Genomic DNA, 26,219 nt, shown 5'->3' with positions numbered 1-26,219 from the left:
GCCATAACAGTTTATTGTCTCTGTTTCTTAAAGATTATCTGATTATCAGGCCGCTGTTAGTTTTGCCAGCTGAATGCTGTTAGTTTTGCCAGCTGATTGCTTTAAGAGCTGACTACATTCATTAGTGGTTTGTGGTGAAGTTTGTGGACGCCTGATTGTCAATTAGCTGGTCCTTGCTTCAGTTACATGTTACATGCTGCTGTTCTTCAGATGCAGGTACTATTTCGTCTAAGCAGTGTTGATAAATGTTATCTAACAAATTAGATTTTCCTGTCTCTCAGAGTTGGAGGTTCTGGGCAGCAATGAATTGATTTTGCAGCCAATATTTATTCTAAGGTAGGAAATAAAATGGTCTGCAATTTTATGTGATCAAGTTGTTGAAAGCAGCAAATGTCAGGAACATAAGCCAGGCTTTCTTCTCTCTACTTCTAAATTTGAGTCCATGCTTTCGTCAAACTGCCAATTTGGTGCATGTGGCAAAACCACTTGATGGCCTACTGCACCAAGACGGTGAACTCAACTTCAGGAGGAGGCCGTCATTTTCCACCCAATATGTCTATACACATCGTTTATTTAACTGATCAGAAATAGGAGATTCCCACTGCTTGGATCCTTGCCAAACATTCTAAAAAACCTTAGACTATAACCAATCTAGGATTCCCACAAACCCAAGTTTGCTATTCTGCAACTATAGAGATTGGCTGCAGCTCCATAAGTAAACAAAGCCGAACCTGTGCTGATGTTCCAAACACCTTGATTAGAGATATGAGTAGAAATCACTACTTGCTTACTCAGTTAAACCAAGTTTTCTTTGTTTCTGTATTTGATATATGCATCGCCTTCTGACCAGCGTGTGTCATACACTTGGGTGTCATGCATCAATCACCAATGTCAAAGATGCTGACGAGAGAGCACATGGAGGAATTTATGCACTTGTCAAGCCTTTGAACATGTGCTTATTAACTGGAAAAAATATATATATTTATAGTGCTCAGGTTATGAGAAACAAAGCGGGTCTTAAAACCTTACATTCAAACGCGAAGATCTTGTTCCAAGGTTGGACTCATTTAGACTTGAGGTAAAAGGAATGTGATTGTATTCTCATACCTGCAACGCGTAGAATGTCTGGTTTACAAGTGGCAGTACTTCTTTCTTGCTGAAATATCTCACTTGCTGAAGTATCTCATACATGCCTAACTTGCTCACATGCACTACTTGAATCCAATGTTTATTTTGGAAAAGTTGCTCTCACATGGCAATTCTAAGCAGTTTCTTTCAACCAGTAATTTGATGTGCGTTGGTTTTACCTCACTGGCTGTGTTTCACTACTTGTGTCATTGACCAAAGCGCAAAGATTGAATCGGTTACTTCAAATGAGGGCAACTGGATACGATCATTTCTTGTCAAACGTTTGCTTTTGACCATTTCGGGTATAATATATCGCAATTCCCAGCTGATTACCTTGGACATAAAAGTTGATCTCTTCCACCAACTGCGAAGTTCATCGTGTCACTGCTGGCCGAGCGGCCGAGCCAATTGTTTCACTTGTAGGACTCAACTAAAATTTGGAGTAAACTGAACTTTATCATTGACTGGAACGGATTGTACTGACTGAATATACATTTCCGTTGGTGTGCATAACCAAATGTAAAGTTCCGTTGGTTTACCATATTCATTGTGACAGACGTTAAAATAATTAAAGTGAGAATCAAAATAAGGGAAGAAGTACAACGAAAAGGGAAGTTTCCTCACTCTATGGTTCGTGCATAAATTATGCATGGAGCACTCATTTATGTGTATATAATATAATAATTAAATGATATTTTAATGTAATGTACTAATTGAAATGATGTTTGCGTATAATGATACAAATTGAATGCCCATGGATGCTATTATGCTTGAGTAGCATCCAGTGTGCTACTCTCCTGCACTGTAAACAGCGACAGGTACACTCGTTCCCATGGTTATGTATATCATAAATTATGTGATCGTCTCACGTGAGTCACCAATGGGGCACATTACCTTCTCCTGGTTTTAAACGGAACCCAATTTGATCAATAGTCGAAGGAAGCTCTAATGCATCTAACTCGTTTGGTGACTTTACAAGTTGCTGTCAAGGGAATAGTCTACATTGAACGGCCAGCCATTTCAATTGTTGATGTATATCTATGGTCAGTGCTCGACTTGAAGAATATAAAACATGCATTAGGTTGACGTCCAAAAAAACTACAAGGCAGATAGGTTTTGGGCAAATAATCAAAGCTCAACTTTTAATAATCAACGAATAAACACTCAACTTTGAGATGAATTCTTAAAGAAACCGTAAAACCATAAAATTTTCATATAAAGTGATAAATAGCTCCTCTTAAAGCCGACATTATCTTTAACTGATCAAGGAAAAGGAAAGAGTAGTTTTTTTTTTTATTAAAGTTACTTTTCGCCGTTTTATATTAAAAAGTAAAGTTTCCTGTTAGTAGGCAGCTTTTTAAGAATTTTTTTCAGAAACATGAACACTTATTTGTTAACTTTTAATTTGTTTTTTTTTTTATTTGGTTTAGGTGACGCATCCAAAATCTGGTTTTGGTATAACTTAAAAGGATACCAAGTTTTTCACTCCTTTTTAGAAAACCAGGTTTTGTCTTCAAACCCAATTTTGATAACACCTAAACACTCCAAAACTTAGTTTTTGAGGCAAAACCTGGTTTGAAGTGTCACCCAAACGCCCCTAAAAGTTGCTCAAATTTAAATGTTTTTATCGAATTTTTCCTTTTTTTATAGGAAAAAAATTAAAACACACCTAAATAATAAAAAATAATTAAAAACACACCTAAATTTTGGCATTTTGAAAATGCTTACAAATTTTTTCATGGTTAATTAAGGATACTTGTGAGTGGTTTAATCATCAGTCTACCTAGGTCCTAAATTTGCTATAGATGCTGGGGGCAAGGAGGCAGGAAGAGGCGAGGTACTCGAGCAGTAATGTTCTTGCCGGTCACCTCACCCGAAACTTTGTTGATTTCATTGATAGCCGTTCTTGGTTTTCTCTACACGAATTCATCTTCATTGAATTGTGAGTCGGTCAGGCATGCCCATTTGCACAAGCTCGGTTGCTTGATGAGCTGTGTTGTGATTAAATAGTTCTATTTATTGTTTTTCATTTCTTTATCGACCCCTGATCTTAAATCTTACGGTTGCTCGCATCGCTCCTCGTCGCTTCACAGATTAGCAATTTGTTTGGCGTCACGGAATTTAACAACACTTCTTTTACAATGCTTAAACAACCTCAACGGAGGTTGATACATGTAAATTTCATACATTTTAGTTCAACCTATGTAAGAAACAATATGAAAAAGTTATTTTTAGAACAATGTCAATTTTTTTTGAAAGCTTAAGTGGCCCTTCAATAAAAAAAATTCCTGGCTCCCTACCGACAGGCTATTCTCCGCCAATTCAACAGCAACAGCACGCGATTCATGGTCCGTTTTGTCAGATAGCCCGCAGCCTATTTACTGCCTAGTTGCAGAGATTTGGCACTGTGACGATTTGGAGGCAGACGGTGCCGCAGTTGTGGCGAGCGCCGAGCGGATATATGGTCGTGAATGATATGGATGGTTTGTATTTGAATTTGGCATGGTGTCGTCCCTTGCGCTGGGCAAAAAAAAGCAAACGAAGCGTTCAGGTTTGCTGAATCAACTAGACATCTCCTGCACATCGGATAGTGGGGGGGGGGAGTGGGAGAGTAATGGAGGCGAGGCCAAGCTGCAGCGCAAGGCAGAAGGCGAAGTTCGGCGTAGGGGACCACCAGCGCCGGGGTGTCCACCGCCTGGACGCGGATGCCCTCTGCAAAATCTTCTCGTTGCTAGACCACAACGGACTCGCCCGCTGCTCTGCTGTCTGCAAGTCCTGGTGAACACACTTTTCCTATGTAACCTCAATCTTCTATATCACACGCCAGCCCCATCTCTTCGATTCCTTGTGAAGCGCGTCTCCTGATGGGGCAAAAGTTAAGCAAAATATTCGTTTCTTGAGGAATATCGTGTATCGCGAGGCCTGTTGTGAAACCTGGGAAGTTGGTAGGGGGTAGTTTCTTGCCCTGTACAAATATAATACTGCTTTCTAGAGTAAGGACGAGATTTGCGAATTGAAAGGATTTTATTTCACGTGGCGTGTGGAAAATGCTTATGCGTTTGAACTTGGTGTTGAGTCGGAGGAGCGATAGGGTTGTTCTTGAAATGGAAAGCTGCTCGGAAGAGACTTACGTTTTTGAGTTAATGTAGAACTCTGAGATGCTCATATTACTTGAAGACGTGACATGATTTAATGGTTCAGTTTTTGTGTTCATTCTGTCAACTCATTGTTCTTTACTTCGACATGAGGACGAATTGCTTATGAGCAGTGGAATGTGCTCGGCTGATGTCAGATATCATGCAAACACACGCACACACATGTTAAGCTGGGTCTACATGGTTGATTTTTTTTTAAAAAATTATTGTTATTATCATTATTATTCTTATTATTATACTAGAAAAGCGTAGTATGTATGGGCCTCGATGCTAAAATATTCTTCAAAACTTACCTTTTTCTTTTCTGAAACGAAATATCTCGAGATGACTAAGATAATCGTTGTTAGAGACGAGGTAACTGCTTCTGTTAGATGCTATATTGTGTCATGGACTTTGGGCTCATTTATGAGTTGCTGTCTCTGATGAACTAACACCACATGTTTCTTGCAGGCACAGGATTATTCAGGAGTCTAGTCTTTGGAAAGATCTGTGCTACAAGCATTATAACAAAGTTAAGGATGGCAACAGCGAGGGGTTAAGTTCGTGCCGGGGCCTACCAAATATGTACTTTGCAGAGTTGGCTATGGAGCAGCATAGAAGGTCCTTGACTAATGGAAAATTTTGTGTCCATCAGTGGGATTGTCACTCCAATGCGTAAGTACTTCGCCATGTTTTTTACATTTACTTTTCCTTTCAAATAATTATTCTGAATAACATCTGAATCTGTGTAATTGATAAGTGATGTGAGACTGTCATTTGAACTGTGCACTTATAGATGTTTTAGAGATACCAAGTGGGTCCTCATGTTGAAAGTTTGAAATGCTTAATATAAAGCAGAAGACAGGCTTAATCAACTGAAACAAAATCAGAGGTCTGTTTACTGAATGTTAACAATACTTGTAGCTCCACATTACTTTTCGTTGACATTAACAAATTTTTTTTTTCTTCTGCCATAGAGAAGATAAGACTGCCACCAAACCAAGAATGGTTTGTTTCTTGTGCTTCGCTTGATGTTGTGTATGCTGTGAATCAATTGATAATGAGCTCATTGTGGAAATGAGGGATGTTTGTTAAGCTAATATAACTGAAAAATACCAAGTGAAAACAAACATCCGCTCTGCTGTAATGAAGTCTTGTGCAGTCACAGACTCACATGTGTATACTGGAGTGCAAAGATGCTGGGATCCACAAGGCAAATACTGAAGATCTGTACCTTGGCTTGGGGGAAATTGATTTGGAGTTGTTAACTTGTTTGTGTCTTGAGATTTCGAGTGGTCTGACATCTGAATTCCTTTTCCAAATCAGAAGAATGTGTACTTTCCATTGAATGTTTTATGAACTGTAATTTATTTTGTAGGATTTAACTATTGAAGAAAATGGGCAAAAATCTTGAGGCATTATAATTCGCACGTCAGGTTCATAGTTGTTCTATTATTTAGTTTAAAACAAGGAGGAGGTGGATTATTTGCTGGGAGTTCCTCAGAGATCGCCTAAAAGAGTGCATTGCAAGGGCAGGTGGCTTACATGCATTAAGGAGTTTAGAACTGCAGATCAATGTTTCTTTGTGTTAGTGGTATCTATTTATCCTGTTTTATATGAGTTGATGTCTGAGAGAAGGTGGCCATTATCCTTATTTTTGATGTCACGATTCCTAATGCAAGTGCATATATCAATTGTAGAACGGTTGAGTTTTGTTTCTTTAACCTGTCTTGTACTCCTTATGTTATTTGTTCATGCCTTTTGTTTGCTCTCTCTTTTGTGGTAGGCCTTTTTATTTTTCTCTTTATCGATAATATTTTCTCTTTCTAGTTAATATGGTTAAAATTTCTTTGCTTGAGTTTATTTCATTTCCTTTTGCAGGATAAACCAATGTCGTATGAAGATGGGTATGATCTTGACAGGTGTAGGTGACAAGGTATGAGCCGACTTTTTCATATGTTGTTTCTAGATTTTGATACGGTGTCTTAACAGTTTTCTTTCTTTCCACATTGTAATTTCTTACCATGCTATTAGGCTTTTCCTTGGTGGATGTTATTCCGTTGGCCTTGGTGAAGACATGGGTGTAAAATTCTGAGCACACCTAGTAATCTTGAAGTTACTATTATACACCTTAATGATGATTTGATATAGTTGTTTGTTACATGGAAGTCAGATGTAAAGGAATAAATAGTTGAAGTAATCCTTCATAATCCCAACTACTCAGGCTTTATCATGCATGAATAAAAATTACTTGAGCATGAATTACACCTTTACTCCTTTCAAATTTGTTGGAAACTGGAAAATAGTTAAGCGTTTGCTTTTCTATTCATACTTTTGTAATTAATGGCTTAATGCTCAAAACAGTGTGTGCTTTGTGCCAACAAGTATCGTCCACCTGATTAGGGGGTTGGACTTCGGACTAACAGGTTGAGAAAGGTCAAGAGTTCATTACCTGCAGTGCACCTGTCAGTATAATCTACTTGTGGTCTACCTAATTCTAGCTTGACAAAATTATGGCTTTTGTTAGATGAGTTCAGTCAGAAATTTGGTGTAAAGTGAAAAGTATTCATGAAGACATGAACAAATATACACTATTAGTGTAATGAAGAATTGTGAGTGACTTTTCCTTTTGAGGCGTCTTCTAAATGGTTTGAGACGCATGTGACTTCTATACTGATAACATGACCCATTTACATATTTAATATGCTATTCATTTATTACTGTTCGTCCCAATGGTTTTGGAATATTTTTATATATAAATCACGTGCAGATCACAATTAAAGTTCACGTGGTGCTTGACAAAGAAGAAATGGTAAAAAAAAAAAAAATCTGATGGCAAAACACACACACACACACGTATAATCTTCTTGATTAATGACCTTGGAGACTTACCTCAGAAACATGAAATGAAGCCACCATTATGATGCTTGTACTATATTGTTATAGTCATTCATGAGTGAAACATTTTGGCATTGTGATGCCATCTATCATTGTGTACAAGAAACACAAGTATTACATGCCTTGTTGCAACTTACAACTGACATATCCATTTTTTCTATGGATAGAAACTGTAAAACTTGATTACGTCTGGCTGTAGCAAAAACATCTGTTTGCACTTCTACTTCTAACATACCTCTTATCAAAGATGCAGAGTTGCTTCAATGATTTGAATGGAATCAAAATCCTGTCTATCTTTGTTCAATTATGTCATAGGTGTTGTCCGACCGGACTGTAGTTTTAGCTCATTAAGTTGCTTACTCTATAGGAGTAATTGCTTCATTTGTCAAATGGATAAAGCATGTGCCACTTCTTTATCATGTATTTGTGAAGAAGATTGATGCCTTGTACAGTTTAAGTTGTATGTCCATATTTTCCACTAATATTTTTTCTCTGGACTAAGAACGGCATGTATTTTAAATTGAAGCCATATCTTGGATATGTCACTCAGTTTCTGATGCATCTTCAAATTGATATTAGGTACTGCGCATGTGGTCTTCAAGGAGCTATAGATGCATAGGAGAATATTCTGTCCCAGGTGTGGCTGAACTAGTTGACTTTGATTTTGATGAAAGCAAGGTACCATGTTATGACCAATATTTTTGTCAAATATTGAATGTTTTTGCGTGGACAATGACAATGACCCTAGTAACTTCACTTGTATACACAACTTCAAACTGGAGGAACGAGAAGAAAAGGACACATCAAAAGTGAAGCTGATATAAGTATTAATGGAGAAAGAATTTTAAATCAAATATTTTCAATGAAAAAAAGTGAAACTTTATACTGAAGATATATTTAACTGGATCATGCAAAGTCTGAGACTTGGTTGAACTCAAGGAACAGGATTTTAACAGAGCATTCTGTACAACGTGTTATTCTTTTATTGTCTTGAAAAAAAATATATTAAATAGGGAAAAGAATAAATGCCACAATCAACCAATTGAATGTTCAAAACTGGAATGGATAATGAATACAGTCCAAAGAATCACATCCTAATGTCCTCACTAAAAGAAATGGAAAAAACAGTCCTCATCAACAACCTGGGGACGCATCTCCAAACACTTCTTAATCCAGCCGAGCTCCTCTCAGATCAGCATGCATTCCAATATATTTTCATTCTCACCCTTACCCTGCAGAAACAAATAAAAAAACACAGCCCTGCCAGATACTTTAGATTAGCACTAACACTCTAATCAACGTTACACCTTTTTCTTCTTCCTCCTTTCTCCTTACTTTCTCTATTCACGTTTCTCTCTCTCTCTCTCTCTCTCTCTCTCTCTCTCTCTCTCTACCCCCTTCCAAGCTCACCCACCCACCCACCCATCCTCCGTCTCATTCTTTGTTGTTAAAATAAATGGAGTGATGGGGTTTGATGTTGCCCTTATACCCCTTTCTTTTTGTAAAGTAAACATTTTTATAAATAGCTTTCCTCCGATGAGTTTTAAAGGGGAAAAAGAAGGGAGATGGGATCCATCTATACAAGATCAAACCATTTTCAACACTATTATTATGAGTAACTCAACCGATGATGATGCTTTTAATAGGAAGATTGTCATGGCTAATACAGAGGTTAGTTCATATTTGATTAGATATTCTTAGTTTCCACTAAATCAATTTATAAGTCATGATGTTTATGATCTATGAATGGAAAATGAGGTTAGTGCAATGCGAGAATGCTTAAACATTGGAATGCAAAGACGATGTGTATAGTGTTATACTGAAGAAAAAACCTTTATCTGTACCTTATAGGGCCAAGAAAGTGGAACTTGATGAGAAGACCAAGTGATCCATTTGATTCTTATCCATAGTTCAATTGCCTCAGGTGCAAGGATAGAACGGTAGTTTCTTCTGACAAGGCCCATTACTATGTTCATGGAGGAGACTAAGGGGTCTTTTGGCAGTTGAACTAGGTGTCCATGAATCTGCCCTTCATATGACAATCACAAAGTGTTCCATTTGCAAAATGACCCTTAAGAGTGACAATTGTGGGAAGAATGCAGATCCTTAGGGAAGCAATAGATATCTCAAAACGAACTAAGTGCTTAGTATGTGATTTAGGTGGGAGTGGAGGTTAGGAATAGCATCTAGCAAACTGAGTGAGAATACATGATGGTGTAGGTAAATGAAATGTTGGCTAAAGTGAGAGCTTCGAGGCATGATTTCAATCCTGAAGTCTAACGTACGTGAAGGCCATTTGTTGATTGTACTCCAAAGTCTCTATTTACCCATTAGATTTATTTTGGGGGGGTATTTGGTACCCTTAAATAGAAAATCAGGCAAACGGAGTGTGTGTGCAACAGGTTAAAAATTTCAGGAGAAAAAGTTGGAGCTCCCAGGGCCAACATTTTTTCCTTCAAAAATTTTCCGTTTTAAATAGTGAATGGTGAGCCTTTTCAAGGAAAAATTTTCTCATTTTCATAGGACTGCATGCACAGGTAAAACCGCACCTGTCTAGTACATCTCAAAATTTTCTCAAACGTTCACTAGAGTTCATGCAAATGTCCTAGTTCACATGATGCATGAGAGAAGGAAGAGAGAGTGATAACTTTTGAGATAAGTGTACTATCAATTATGATATGCCATGACACGAGGGCTATTTTAGGAAAAAGTATTAAGGGAGTACTCTCCATGCCCTAGTTCTTGTGCTTATTCTCTTCAAGAGCATGCAATAATACTGCCAGGAAGAGGTGCACAACATGAATATGAAGGTGGAGCAGAGTATATATATCTAAGGTAGGGTTTGGTGCTAGCTTTCTACGTGAGTGTGTGAAACATATCTTTAATCCGTTCTTCTAAAGGCCATCGTTAGAGAGCTAGAGGGATACTTTGATCCTTCCATTTCTAGTTTTAGTCTAATAGTCTGTAAAATTGTGGGAGGCATGTTCTTCCTAAAGCTTCTTAAGTTGGAGTTGGAGAATTGGAGGAAAGAGAAGAGAAATGCATATGATGCATGCTAACAGCCTAACACCTCTCTCTACATGATGGCATGAGGAAGTATGAAGGTACAAAATGAAGAAAGGGAGGAAAAGAGACAAGATATTGAACCTTCTTTCTATATGATGCTCTAAAGTGTGAAAAGGTGTCATGTATGGATCTGGACTCATATCCAGATACAGTGTGTTGTGTTTTGATATACAAACATGTTTTTAATATATGGGTTTACAATCTTAAGATGGGTGCAGTGGGTGGTGGCATACTTGTAATTCTTATTAAATGTTATGTATTTTATCATGTAAAATCATTAAAGTCTTAGTTGAAAAGTAGGCACACCTAATCTGTTTGAAGCTGCCGTTTTGCCACTGAAAGTTTTCTCTTTTGACTCTCTCATCTTGAATATCATGTGAAATGAATTCTGGTGGGGTTGGCTTGCTTCCATCCAGGTAGTGAATGGAATGATTTGCTTCTTCCAAGTCGAATAATTGGTACTGTTCAGTTTCTCAGACATTTGATGGGTAAAGTACATGAACAAGTACCTGACTGCAAATTGGAGGAATCCATGGAAAAAGGCAAACAGGAAATACTCAAGCGATAGAGAATTTAGAAAGGATATAGAACACTAGAGGAGGACAATAGCAAAACAAGATAGTCAAATTTTGCAAGCCAAGATGATTTCAGCCAGCTTTCAGCAGTAATATTGAAAGGACGTCCTGACCTTTTTCGGGAGGGACCTCAACTAGGATTCAGGAACAGAATGCTGAAAGGAAGCATGTTCCTTTCTATGACTTTCAATTCTACCAGTCGAAGTTATGTGAGGAGATTCAATGCAATCCCTGGCTGAAGTCAGAAACTAAGGGGCTGTTATGGCGAAAATAAAAGATTGTTATGGCAGCAATGTCAACCAATATGTATTCCATACACAAACATTGCTGCATGATGTGTAAGGTTACAAATGGTTGAGAAAGATGAGAATTTAGGGAGACGACAATAAGAATAGATTGAGAAACAGAATATGAAATTTCTTCCATAGAGTTTCAAGCAGACAGAGTGTAACAAATCATAACAATATATCTCCACAGAGAAGACAAGACATGAGAGATGTTTAATCCGAGACCAGATTATCTAGGCAGTATCAGACATATTGACAAATATAGACGACCCCCAAATGGAAATTGGGGTTTTTAACTTCAATGATAGAGGATTTAAGGTAATAGTGGTTTCAGGGTTTGATAGCAGGTGGATTGATAAAAAAAAAAGATTGAATAAGACGAGGAAGATTAAGACGAGAGAGATGGAGATAAACAGACAAGGTACTTAACCTGCGAAATAAGAATCTCCCAGGCCACTCCCTTGGAAACAAAGCTGTCCCATAACCTAAGGGCACTCCTGTACCATGTGAGATCGATGATGTCTAGAATCTAGATGCACTTCCAGCAGCAAGATGGTAGCCTCAAACAAATTAGGTATGCTTAATTCTCAATTGATACTTCACTGATTTTGCATGACAAAATACATAACAATGTTTAATAAGAATTGCTAGTATGCCACCGACCTTTTCAAGAACGCGCACATTTATATTAAAATTACACCCTTATATTGGTATATTAAACACGTTGGATTTGGATGTGAGTCTAGATCCATACACCACATCTTTTCATGAAGAACAATAAAAAAATGCATGCTTCCTAGCTACTGCATATTAAAAATGGTAGATAGAGAAGAAGCCACCTCGTCTTCAATTCAAAGGGGTAAAAGATGGGGTACTTGTGGACGTCCCCACTGATGGGTTATGCTCCATGACCTCCTTCTAGAGCTCTATGAGATAGTGATGTTAAAAGAGTGAAGGGGAAGGATGGGGGAGAGAAAGGAAAGGAAGCTTGGAGGAAACAAGAGAGAGCCTAAACCAATAATGTGTTAGCTTCAGATGCAGAAAATCAATGACTATAACAGGAAGGATGCTCAAGTATTTATATAGTGGAAATAGAGAATTTAGTAGCAATAAGGTGCTAGTTGCTTCCATACAGCTTTGTATGCAACAAATTTGCAGGCCTTTGCTTCTCAAAGGGGCTCTATTTTGACTAGTCTCTACATCCTATGAAGCAAGGAATACAAGGAGGACAAAATTTATGGATGCAAGAGGTCTAGTTATAGATAAAACTGAGAATTAGACACAACAGGGGTGGCATTTGTGTTTGTGAAGGTTTTCATGCGCTACGCAACAAACTTTTAGGGTTTCACCTTCAAAAGAACTCTACTCTAACTTACACCGGTACGGGTTCTTTGTCTAAGTACGTGTGTCGGTATGTGGGTATGGCAACATGGGTACAGTTGTATTTTAAAACATAAAATTTCTTGAAGGTGTCGAGACGTCAAGGACATTAATAGTTGGTAGGTGGTTGTCCAACTACGTCACATAGCTGCATTAATATGTCCTGTGCATATATAATATATATAAAAATACACACACACACACATGTGTTGTGTGTGTACTGTGTACTTTCATAATTTTAATTGAGATTGTCCATATTTCCAGATTTGAGGTGAAATTTTGGGTGTCTACAGGCAGTACAATTGCTTGTCTTGAGGTTCAAGTGTAAAGTGGATTTGTGTACATCTTATTGTTTTTCCATAACTTGGAACATATTTACCACAGAAAGTGACGACAGGTAGTATGCAGCTGGTAGGTTGTGGCAAGGCTGATGAGCATTATTGGTGGAAATTGACATAATGGAAATTTATTTATAAGTTACCTTTTTTTACTTTTAATTTGGTTATCTCCGATGATACCTGTTCAAAGTCAATAGCGTCTTTTTTTGTTTTTCTTTTCTTTTTGAAATAATAATCTTGTTATGGTGAATTAGGAAATATTAATTGGGAGAACCAATGCAAGTAGGTTTCTTTTTTATGTTCATGTTGACCAACCACTCATTGTTTGTGTTCCTTTATGTGAACAATGTATTTTGGAGGTGTCTATCCTTACCTTTAACATGTTTCTCTCTTTTCCTTTTATTCCCATAGATTGTTGGTCTTGTGGGAAACCAGATATACATTTGGAGGCGTCATGGAAAGCAAAGCATCCTGGTCTCATCTAAAGGACAATTTAGTCGTGGTTACTGTATGCGGTTTGTGATGTGATGCTTATTGTTTGCGCATAACTGAGTACCTTTGACGTGCTCCCCTGTCAATTCCTGATAATGGTTTCAATTTAATTTGTAACTAGGTTTCTTTTTTCACCTTGAAAGTAGTATGCATTATTCATTGCAACTAAGGAGAAAACATAGGGGATATATGATGGAATTAGTTTTGATTATTATCGTATAAAAAGCTAAATTACTAATTTCTCTGTCATGCCTTGTTGTTTACTTGATAGTTCTTATGTGCACTGGATCTCCTGTTCATCCATTTGGATATCTCTTGTGATTGGATTTCCCTAGTTTGACAAAGAGGACAACATATATTTATTCAATCAATCATAAGTCTATTCATCCATATTTACTTGTCAACAACTAGATTTTCTTTACTGACTGTCTGTTGTCCTTCTTTATGTAACTTTTAGTTCCTTGAACACTTAGAAGTCTTGCGTGAATAGTTGCTTTTTTTACTGTATTCACATGTTCAGTAGTTCCGCAGTTCTACTACTCTTCTAGTTCAGCACCGTTCTATATGCCTAGTTCATATAAATGTGATATTAAAACTTTGTTGCTTTCTTCCCTTCTGCAACATGGGGTCGTGCTTGTTATCTTCTTGCTCCTGAAACACAGTCACTTCTTATGTGAGGGTATATGAATTATTTGTATTTTAATTGATCAAGCTTCTTCAACTTATGCAAATGTCTATGACTCTATATAGGTTCCAATTCGCATTCTTCATAATCTGATATTAGGGTTACAAACATGTCATATCTAGGACAGCTAAATAAATCAGAGCTTCTTCTGAATTGGATTGGGAATGAGAATTCCTCAAACCAGTTCCATGCCAATTATAACCGTATCTGATACTTTTATCATGCGTTTTTTTCATTGATTTGTAGTTTATTTTTGGTTATCCTTCAATAAATTGAATTCAAACAGTGATAAGACATCCAAGAGAAAAGATTTTACTCTATAAAAATTTTAATAAATGTGAAGAGTGAAGACCAATATAACTGCAGTCTGCGAAATGAAAGAACTGGTGAATTATATGAAAATAGTTGAAGACAAAGATGCAGCAGGAGTAAAAGAAAGAGATGTGATCTATTTGAATCATGAATGTTATGTGGACTATAATTTTGTAAAACCAGTTAGTGGGAAGTCCGTAGGAATAAACAAAATACATAGCTTTAATAAAAACTGTTCAAGGTTGAAATATGCAACGAATGGTAAAAGGTCAGCATTATGATTTGGTCATGAAATGACCTTTGTCCAATTTTGATCCTTGTGAAAATGTTTGGTGTTAGAAGTGGCTATTTTTTAAAACCGTGTATGTCTTGTCAGACAAGTGAACATGAAAGTGAGCTGTTTTCAGTTAGATACTAATAGTACATTTCTGCATGGAAAATGACTAGAAAGAGGTGTTTATTGAATATCTGATGCCTTCCTTTGAATGTAATTCAAGAAGTTTGTGCTTGAGTCGTGCAGAGTTATATATGGAGTTGAACATGCTTTATTTTAAGAATGTTGCTTTATAATATTAAGTTCCACTAAGAAAGATGAACGTACAACATCTCTGTAACTCATTATTCATTTCTTAGCAAAGGTTGAAGTGTCATTATCACAGTGTTATGCGAATAATATCACTGTGATAAGGAGCCTCAAGATGATGATGCAAAAACAGGGGAATTCCTACTGTCTTACATGAGCAATTTCAAAATAAAGGACAAGAATGTGATATTCTTCCTTAACAGCTAGACAGATGAAGTGATTGCATCAGGTTATCTTAGGAGAAGTATACTTGTGATGTGTTACCCAAATTTAAAATGCCCGGCGTGGAAGATAATTGGTGCAGCAACATGCGTATAGAAAATTGTTTTCAGTTCAAGGCAAGATGCTGGTTAAATCCAAGAATTATAAGATGGACATTGATTGTTCCATGAATCAAAATTGCCAATGTATGCCGAACAGAGGGTTATAGTACATGTTTAGGTATGAGTGGTACCTTAGGTGCTTGACCAATCAAGGTATGGATGCTTGGGCTCAAATATTTTGTTTACCTTGTTTATCTGCAATTATAAAAGTTCTTTTGATTACTTGTTTGTTAGGGGCATTTGCATTCTCATCTATCTTTACGATTCATCTTTGTTTGTGTTTTTTATGATAGATTGCTAAAGTTCTTCTGTATCCTAGATTGATTCGTGGCTATTTCTGGTTGTAGTTACATGGATCCAGAGGCGGTCATTGGATGTGGGGATGGAACTGTCCGTGTCTATGATATGTATAGTAGAGCTTGTTCTCAGATTATTAGGTTTGCTTTTCTACTCAATATCTGTCATTACAAGTGAGGGAACTTAAGATCCTTGGTTGGCTATCCAATTATCTATGGGTTTGTGTATATGCTCTTGTAATCTGCCATCATGCTATGATAAGTCCTAGAAGACTCATTGGTTTTATCTTCTTTCCATGGTCCATGTGGAGCCAAAATATAAGCCAACCACAAGTTGGATGGGAAATGACCTTGGAAGACTTGGATTCTCTGCTTACTTCCTTAAATTCTTTTAATTTGAAACAGAATGATAGGGGGATTTGATATATTGACCTGGATGCAGCTACTCACCTCATTGGGGATGGACATATATTTCCAAAATTGAATACCTATTACAGGGAAAACAATGTTATGACTGAAAATGGTCCTATCGCACATATTGGAGACGTTTTTATTCCTATTTTTGTGTCTAAATCCATCGAACTCCTTAATGTCCATTGCGCTATAATTAAGGATTTTTTTTTTTCGTGTGTCAGTGGAACTAACACTTGCATTGTTTTCACTCCTATATATGGGAAGGATCTTTGCATGAAGATAACATATGTTTGAAGGGGAGCAGTGTGTAAACGTTTACATCTTCAACAATATTTTTTTGTGAAGATGTCTTTCTTTGCCTTTAACTCATTTTCTGAGAACTCTCTGCTTATGTAGATACTTTGAGAAATAATGCCAATTTTGGCATAGTAGGTTGGGTCAATGTTGTAAAAGTCAGGTTGAATCAGCTGTTGAATCGAGTAGGTGGAAAATTGACCCAATTCATCGGCTGCTGTAGTGGTGCCACATATCACATATTATTCATTGTTTTGTTACTTTTTGAATATTTGAATGTTTTTCTTAAGATAGAAGGCCAAAACACATTCAACACTTCATCAAGCAAAAGATTGAAACTGAGAGCTGGAACCCAACATTGAGGCAAAAATGAACTAGTGGGTTTATTCACCAAGGGGTTGGTGATAAGGATATTTTTTATTCTTAAAGGCAAGTCGGGCATGGCATGAAAGCATGCTCAACTTGTGCTGTTAAAACTTAATATATTTGGTGCTTTGAGTTTGGATTTGATCCAGTTGTCTCTACTTAGGGGTATTTTAAACTTCTCGCAGCGTAATCTGTTCTATATTATCAATAATTATCCCATCCAATGCGAAGCAACGTGGACTTAATTCAGCTCAGCAATTCAGATTATTGATGGTCTTGCTGTTTGCAGGGTATGCATCATTTAAGTATGCATATGTATAGAAAACCTTGCAGTATCCCAAGGTGTGGCTGATATGTGCATGTTCACATGTTGATAAGTTTGTAACCTCTAGTCTTTGTTGCCTGCTGAGGAAGTCAAGCCACAGTTCAGTTGCAATGAAATGCCAGGCGACAACTTAATTGCTCATCTTATCAATTTTGGTCTTTCTTATGATTGTGCAATTGTTGAAGCTATAGGTTAAAAAAAACATGAAAAGGGAAAGAGTTAGGAAACAGTATGGGAATCATGGTTGGTAAGTCATTTAATAGTTTTTAGAGAATTCATACGAAGTGAGTAGGAAATATAGGCAGGAATCTGTTTGGGGATTTTGATAGGCCTAAGCTTGGTTTCTCAAAAAATTGAGGAAAATTTTGATTTTTAAATCATAGCCACAAATATAATTCAACGCAATTTGTTGACAAGGTTCTTTTCAGTTAGAAAAGTGCAACTTCTCAGAATTTTTTTTATGAAAATTAGGGCTCTTAAGAAAAAATAAATTTGTGAAGGAAAGTAAAAAATAATGAAATACTTTATGTTTCTATTCAAACATAAACAATCCATTGGAGAGGTTCTTAAAAAAATAAACAGGGGAAGGCAAAATAGGCAATGAAACAATAAAAAAATTGTTCTTTTTTTTTATAATTTTGTGATGCATAAAATCTTCAGTTTTCTTCATATAACATGGTATATTATCTTTAACATTACCAGACAAATTTTCAAATAATAATGCGGTATGTTTTAAAATGTCATGATATTTGAGGGTATATTTTGAACATATGGATCCAGAATGCATGTATAAGTCGGTATATGCAACCATGAAAATTTAACATTTCCAAGGAATCAAAATTTCCCAGAGACGTACTCAAGATTACAAATGGATTAGTTCCAGTTCTTGGCACCTCAATTCCTTTGTAGTATAATAAGTTCCGATAGCTACAGTTAAAACCAATTCCAAAACTCAATTTGAATAATAAAATGCATGCAGTGATTTGTCATCGAAATGTTAAATGTGAGAACAATGATTATTTGCCTTCTGTTTTTAATATGCTCTATGTTAAGTGTCCTTTTATACTAAAAAAATGAGCACTTAATAACCTGTCACCCTAATGTTGGTAAGTGTCATTCTGTGTTTGAAGTTTGAACTGAACAAATAAACAAGTTTGTTGATGTTGATTCCCAAGATGGTCAGATGGAAGACAAAGTAAATACATCCATAATCCAATGTCATAGGGGAATTTTCGCATAATAAATATGTCCATTTTTTTAATCAATTGGGTGAGACACTTGAAAAAAACATAGAATAGAGACCAAATTACAATTGCATCATAGCCCAGCATTACAGTGTACACCAGTATGACATCTGTTTGAAGAAGAATATACCAGATATTTTATGTAAAGGAACATTACTTGCAGAGGGATTGCATAAATTTCTTTTAGAGTTTAAAAATGGATGTTGATCTGAATACCTATAAATAGAGGAGGTAATCAACTACTTAATTAATGGGCTCTGTGCCTATATGGAGGACTATAGTTTGCCATTTTCAGTTGAGTATGCTAATCTTTGGTGGTCAATGAAGGAAAAGTTATCTGTGGATCATTTTATGGTTCTAAGTTCCAATTCATCGAAGTATCCTTATTTTGTTACTTTACATGTTATGCAGGATGCATGCTGGTCCAATTACATGTTTATCTCTTTCTGATCATCAATTTATCATTAGTGGTTCTTCACTTGGAAGCATCACTGTGGCCGATCTTTCATCTGAACAAAATGTTGCTTCTTTAAAGACCTCTACTTCACCAACAGGTGAACCATTTCTTTTCTGTGTGCTACTTGTAAATGTTGTTCATCATTGAGTAAATATGTGCCATGAAGAGTCTTGGAATTCTTCTCTTCTGTTCATCCATGCCTTGGACTTTGTGAAGCTGAACAAGTATTTGGCTCCTATCATGAAATTCCTATCATCTATTTCACATGGATATAATGTGATATAACCCTTCATGGTGGACATCTTGCTTTCCATATGGGAAATGGTCATTGTTTCAAATATGATGAAACTTTTGCTAAAGATTATTTTCAAGAACATAGAATTAATTATGTTGAAACTTGTTGTTCCTATAACCCGTATAACAACTTTGAGGGCTTTGATTTCTGTCACTACTATTAGGAAATGGTCATTGCTTCAAATGGATGTCAAAATGTTTTTCTAAATGGTGATCTTACATGGATCCTCTCCTAGGAATGAACATTCCACATGGAAAGGCTCTTCAACCAGGACAGGCTTTATGGGGCTTAAACAACCTCCTAAGACTTGTATGATCGTTTTAGCAAAGTCATATGATTGATCTTGGTTTCAAATCATACTTCATTAATACTGCTCTTTTCACAGAAGATGCTAATTTTATCATTCTTGTTCTTCTCTTTTATGTTGATGATGTGATTGTTATTGGGAGTTACAAGAATGACTTTTAAACAAGTTAGAAGTTTGCTTGAAAAGGAATTTGAAATGTCATTATGTTGGATTTATGAATTGGAATTGAAGTTGGTTACTCTCAATTATGGATTTTTTCTCTCTCCTAAATTTGCATCTAGTGACATTGAAAGATCAGACATAACAAATGATAACATTTTGGGAATATTAGAGGTTCTTTGAATGAAGATGAGCATCAATAATGCAAAATTTATGGAACATCTTACAAGGTATGGGCAGTTAAACGAAGCATTTCTTACCTTACACTTATGTCGCAAGATATCATACAGGTTGTTCATGTTGCAGGCCAATTTTAATATATCCTGACTACCATGAACATTGGTGTACTAATTTGTATCACCTGGTACATCGAGAATACAATTTCCAAAGGTCATCACTTCATATTCTTTATTGGATTTAATTGGTTACACTAATCATATTGGAAAGTTTGCCAAGCAATTGTTGCTTCACTAAATATTGGCCAGTTTTACAGTCACCCTCATTTTGTGGTGATGTAACAAGCAACAGAAAATTTCTCTGCCCAATGTAGGTAGAGTCCATTGATTTAAAAAGGGGAGAAAAAAACAAGAGAAAAATAATTCAATCGGATAGATGCAGCAAGAAATTTCAGGTTCCCCTTTTGTTTTCTGATTGGTGCTACAAAACAATCTCTTCAAGCAGTTCTGGAAACACAATCTAATTTCTGTGATTGGATTTGGAACATAAATATGATGCGAATATATTTATTGGTTGTATATTAAGGTAAAATAGTTTCCTGCGGGACAGATTTCTGATTTGGATTGTATCTTATAGTACATTAAGGCCCCGTTTGATGGCAGGGAAGAATTTGACGTGGTAAATTTACTATGGTAAATTTTTCTGGAAAAATTTACAGGATGAAATTTCTCCCTCTTCCAATTTGAGGCCCTGTTTGATTACAGGGTAGTTTTTTGCAGGGTAAAATTAACCCTGTTTGATGCAGAGGGTGAAATATATGAAAGACTTTTCAGGACTGCTAGTAGTAGTTGTTTTTTTTTTTATTTCCCTTCAAATTCCGTGAGAACAAATTGGAAAATGATCTTCCAAAACAATAAAATGTTGAGGTTTACACCTAAGCATACTTCATACCTAGTTGCAATTTCAATGCTTCCACTTCAACTAACAGCAAAACATATTGTTGGAAATGTCTGAATTGCACATATATTTGTCCATGGCAATGTCTCACTCTATTTGCATGCAGCACAGACAAAAATTGTGCAAACAAGAAATTTGATCGTTGCAATTCCTAGCTTCATTCCTTACAATAATAACTGCTATTTCTTGCAGAGACACAAATTCACAACAAAGGAATCTCAGGGCATTTGGATTGCAATACAATATAAACACAACGAAAAAGAACAAAAACGCTTTCCTGTTGAAATGCTCAAATATAGCGGTCAGTATAAAATAAGCCAGAAATTATGGAATTCCACTAGAGAATTACCCACATGAGTTTGCCCATTCACTATTCAACTGGTAATTATCGTGCTCCAAGTGATGACATCTCTCTCAAGCATTTAATCGAACAAATTCTACTGCCCAATTAATTGCATCTCCGACACTGCCACATTTTGCGAAAAAGTTCAGAATTCTTGATGGACAAAAGCAGATGAGTACCCATTGTGGATTGACATCGCTGAACTTGTTTGCACTCTTGGATAGCTCCCAACATGCAACAATCTCAAAAAACAAGAACCAATGTGGAGATATTTGGCCCCAACCCTTTCAGTCTGTTGCCGTGCGTTTAACTGCGTGTGTTAATCATACACTGAACTCCTCCTTCCTCACGCTAAAACAAGGGAGCAAAGATGCCATCGCCGCACGATGAAGTTGAAATCTAAAACCGGTGGGAGGAAGAAGTAGGGAGGGAGAGCCTGCCGATGGGAAAGAGAAGAGGCGGCGATTGTTCGGTTTCCCCAAAAGACAGAGAGAGAGAGAGAGAGCAGAGAACAGAGAGACTACCTTGTGATGGTGGTTCTTGGAGATTCTGTGGTGGTTCTTTTCGCGGCCGGAATGTGGTGGTGGAGCTCAATAGCTGCAGCGATGATCGGCGTAGAGGAACGAGAGAGCGAGAGAGGAGAGGAAGGAGAGGGAGCGAGAGAGGAGACGCAGCGTTGCGGGTGAAATTCCCCGCGGTAAAAAGTCCGCGGTTAGGAGGTCGGATTTTTTTGCTGGTTAATTTTACCCTCGCCGTACACATTTTCCTTGTGAAAATTTTTGATGTTTGATGCACACACTGCTCACCGGGATAAATTTCCCTCAGCCATACGAATTTTACCCGATGCACAGGATTTTTCCTGTGCATCAAACAGGGCCTAAGGGAAAACAAAATAGAAAATGATTCAGAACAGTTTGAAGGCCAGGTTGAAATCAGAAAGGATGTTGATTCAACATTGAGAAATGTCCTACATCTGGCGCAGTATGAATATTTGTAACAGAAAGAGACTGAATAAAAACAAGATCAGATTCTGAATGAAATTATACAATCCAGACAAGGGAAATAAAAAATCCAAAACTGACATGAGAGTTGAAGTTTAAGATCTCGGGCATGACAACCAAAAATTCAATAATATGATATGTGATGATTTCAGTTCAGAAAAAGTCAATGGTGGAATATAAATAAAACTGTTCAAGAGGAGCAGAATATGAGGAAGGAAGAGGTCTGATGCAGTAATATGTAGAGAAAGGAGAAGAATAGACTTTCTAACTGGAAGAACCGTTGTTGTTGTTGTTTTTTTTTTTTCAAAATCGCTCTAGGCATACCTTTCTGGGAGAAATCTGCAACCTGGCTTTGATACCATGAAAGATTTCCAGTAAGTTCTTGGAAAGGCCAGCACGGAAAATAGAGAGGTGAGGCAACACTCTGCCCTAATTTTCTCCATATAAGATAAAGCATTTTGATGGACTTCAAAGTCCCTGAGATAACAGAATAATTAAAATATGAGTCGATCATATTGTATTACATGTGTGGACCTGGACAGAATTTGATCCAGATACGAAACACATCTTATAACAGAAGTGACTCATTTTCTTCTTGGTATTTTGAGATTTTAACCTGAGAAAGGTGTGTCATTGCTGATTGATGTTTAATGTCGATGGTTGATTGCTTTTTTCACAGTTTAAATTGGATAAATCAATCTGGTAACACTTGGTTTTGGACTCAGCTCACTGACTGACTGTTTTTTGGTTTATCAGGAATCTCAAGCTTATGTTTTAATCAGGGCTCTTACTATGTTTTTGCTGGTTCGACCTCTGGGTTTGCTCACTGTTGGGATCTCAGGTTGGCTTACACCCATATATCATGGGATAGCAATTGTTGTAATATCATCTAAATGCATTAGCTTTATGGTTTTTCTGATCTGCTGATTGATGCCTTTCTGTGAGTCTATCGTCTGCATTCTTGACACTCTCATGTGATCACCATGTGTGCTGAACCTACAGTATTTCAATATTGTCATTTGTGTTCACTATGTTCAGAAAGACAAGATGAAAGCCTCAACAAAATCTACTGCTTGAATATAAAGTATATTCACCGTTTTGATTCATTCAATATCCATAATTTGTCTGTATTTTTTCCCCCTTTGGCAACTGGATCATTATCGGTAGCAGGCAAGAGACTACTGTTTTTTATAGGATGTTTCCTAAAGTAGATTCATTCGAACTTTTGGAAGAATTGATAGTAATTTCTTTGCAAAAATGTCAAAATCTGAAATTTCTCTTACAACCTTTTTTCTTAATGAGAAAGTAAGGCAAGCACAATTGAATGTAATGGTTAACAAGGAGCTAGCAGCAACACATGCTTACAAGAGTGTCCATGTAAAGCACTTTTTTGTTGTTCCATGTTATTTTCTTGCATCATCAAATTTTTCTCATGCTTGTTTGTTCGTTCAAAGGGTTTCTGGATTATGGAGCCACATGTAGCGTTCATTGTTTTGGCCTGTACAGGACTTTGAAGCCATTCTGGGAGACTCGTGCAAGCCCAAATGTCCTGTATTCCATGCATCATCTGTTGAATGACACATCGTCACTGGCTGTGGGTGGCATTGATGGTGTTCTACGCATTATGGATCCCAACACAGGTGATGTGCTCTCCAGCTATGTTCCCGGAGGTGTCATCAATAGATCAACTTTTTCTAGTGGCTTGGTTCAGAGGAATGTAAGATCCCTCTCTCAAGACTCGCGAATAGATGTAATTCCTAAAAAATTCAGGCCTCCCATAACTAGTCTTGCTGTGGGCATGGAAAAGGTGATCACTGCTCACAACGACAAATATATCATGATGTGGAAATTTCATTCGTAGCCACCTCTTTGCTTGATTCAGCATATAGTTGAGGGCATTGTGCATTCGAGACAAACTCTCCCCTGTATTTTTTATATTCATAAGATTGACTATGGTGCTGATCCTTATCCTGACCAAGGATTTACATGCTTTTCTCTTGCTGCAGCATTTGAACAGAATCTCCAATCTGTATGAGATAAATCAGGATACATACTTTTCTTGTACTGCAGCTTTTCCTTCTTTAGCAAGGTCATTATGAGCATGCGGCCCCTTCCTAACAGCTCGTTTGGTGTGGAAGGAAATCATGTGGGCTGTCTTTTTCAAGCATCTCTGCATGGCAACAAAACGGCATAGATTACAATTACACATTAATCGCACCATACGTTTAAAAAAAAATTGAAGACACGATAAAACGTGGAATTGTATTAAACATGAACATTCACAAATTACATTAATGAAATCATTTAATTTCAAATAACTCCGATGGGTGCATGAAATCCAAGGCTCTCAGGTTCAGAAGTCATGTCTTGCATACATGTTCCTTGAGTATCTTAAGGAACCAAGTCAACCAACAACAAGATATGGACAACTATTTGCTTTTTCACGCTTCCTGATTTGCAGCACGAGCATTTTGTTACTACAGCCATCCGGTTTCCTATTCAAACTGCTATTTGGCCTCTCCACAACCAATGTCATGCCAGCAGGAATGTAAGTATCAAACAAGAACTTAAGAAAGTACAAAACCCAGTAATAGAGTATTTGTCATTGGAATCTATCCCCTAATCAACATCAGGTTAAGCAATCAATTTTAGAGATGATGATGAAGATAAGAAGACTCCTTTATTAATTGTGTTCTTTAGATACCAAACAATTCTCATGTTCAGCTCCCATCTATCGGGGCACACTGAAATTGACTAGCAACATGTATATCATGAACTATGTCAAGCCAAGTAATGGTCAATCAAGTAAAATAAAGTACCAACAGGTTGTCGGATTTTCAAGAAGTTCACCATCATTAATTTTCTTCACACCTACACCTTCAAGTGTTTCTACAATCATGTCATCAGTAAGTCCAAACTTGTTTACAAAGTTGACAGCAGACAGTGGATGTCTTTCAGATCTTCTATATGGTTACATATTCATATAATTTTGAGAACCTTCTCTAGTGGAATGTCTGTGGTAGGAGATTATTTCTTTTGTATGTTCAATATTAGTTTTTACTTTGATCAACATAATCAATTTCCCATCAAAATCATTATAACTATCTTGATCATCCTTATGGGTATTTATATTACATGGAAGCAATTTGTGCGAAAAGGTATAATATGAATCATGTTTAGAAAATTATTTTTGAAACCTTTTTTTTATTCAAGAAACATATAGTTGATAACCTTTTGACTTGCATAATATTCTAAAAAACCATTTTATGACTTTAGGGGAAAGTTTATCACTTTGTTTGTTAAGAATAAAATATTTGCAACCAAACACTTTTAATCTATTGTAATTGGATCCAATATTTTAAATTTTTGAAAAGAAGAAATGTCATCTGGAATTTTTAAAGGCATTCTATTGATTAAGCAAGCTTAAGTTAGAACTGCCTCAGCCAAAATTTTTGTGTACTTCTTTTGAGATAAAAAAAGTTCTAGCTGTTTCAATAATATGACAATGTTTTCTTTCAAATATTCCATTTTGTTTAAGCATCTTTCGGCAGGATTTTCGATAAATAAGTGTGTTTTCTTTTAAGTAATTTTGAAATAGATTTGAAAGCCATTTTTCTCCTGCACTAGTCTTAAAAGTTTTGATATTACTTTCAAATTAATTTTTGTCTTTAAAAATAGATTGGAACATATCTTTCTTTAAAAATATATTGGAACATATCTTGTGAAGTCATTAATAAATATCACATTATATGAATACCTACCCTTAGATATAACTGGAAGTAGACCCCATATATCCAAAGGAATGTATTAAAAAGAGTTGTGCTTACAAAGGTTCTATTTTCAAAAGGTAGGAACTTCATTTTCTGTGAATACATTCATTATAAGAAAGTTTTTTATTACAAAATTTCTTCAACGAAGAAATACAAGACATTTTTCTTAGGCTAATGTGCCCAAGTCATTGGTGTCAAAGAGATTCATGATCTTCCTTTGTGACACTATAAAAAAGATTTGACAAAGATCAAATTATCCATATAATATAAGTCGTCTCTTTTATATCCTTTCCCAATCATCTTCTCGGATGGGAGATCATGTATTAAATATTTTTTAAATAAGAAAATAACTCTACAATCATGATCTATAATTTGGGATACTGGAAACAAATTCAAATTTAGTTTAGGTATGCATCTTACATATGGAACATTGAACTTCTTGAAATTCAGGTTTTGTTTTTCTAAAGCTCCAATGCTTTTAGTTTTCAAAGAAATCCCATCAGCCATAAAAACACAGCAAGGATATTGATTCATCTTGAGTTTAGAAAGACATTTTGCATTTGGCGTCATATGCATGGTTCATAATCTAAAAGCCACAGAGTCATACCTTGAG

The 26,219-nt window shown here is 36.4% G+C and overlaps 1 protein-coding gene across 1 annotated transcript; it reads left to right on the top strand.

Moving 5' to 3' along the window:
* The first annotated feature begins 35 nt into the window (after positions 1-35).
* On the top strand, positions 36-23,900 carry LOC116247310 (F-box/WD-40 repeat-containing protein At3g52030). Its single transcript, XM_031619416.2, has 10 exons — positions 36-336; positions 3,435-3,906; positions 4,734-4,937; positions 6,144-6,198; positions 7,740-7,838; positions 13,218-13,321; positions 15,549-15,638; positions 18,552-18,694; positions 22,593-22,677; positions 23,343-23,900. Exons 2-10 carry the CDS (start codon positions 3,743-3,745, stop codon positions 23,695-23,697), a joined length of 1,299 nt encoding a protein of 432 aa, XP_031475276.1. The 5' UTR covers positions 36-336; positions 3,435-3,742; the 3' UTR covers positions 23,698-23,900.
* Positions 23,901-26,219: the final 2,319 nt, after the last annotated feature.

This window comes from Nymphaea colorata, chromosome 2, assembly GCF_008831285.2.
Source record: "Nymphaea colorata isolate Beijing-Zhang1983 chromosome 2, ASM883128v2, whole genome shotgun sequence".
Taxonomy (NCBI): Eukaryota; Viridiplantae; Streptophyta; class Magnoliopsida; order Nymphaeales; family Nymphaeaceae; genus Nymphaea; species Nymphaea colorata.
Note: the sequence above shows the minus strand (reverse complement) of the source record. Positions and strands in the feature narration are given on the sequence as shown.

Coding starts and splice junctions, on each gene's coding strand:
- LOC116247310 (XM_031619416.2), top strand. CDS start 3,743: ATGGAGGCGAGGCCAAGCTGCAGCGCAAGGCAGAAGGCGAAGTTCGGC. Junction 7,839..13,217: donor TTGATTTTGATGAAAGCAAG/GTACCATGTTAT, acceptor TTATTCCCATAG/ATTGTTGGTCTTGTGGGAAA. Junction 13,322..15,548: donor AGTCGTGGTTACTGTATGCG/GTTTGTGATGTG, acceptor TTCTGGTTGTAG/TTACATGGATCCAGAGGCGG.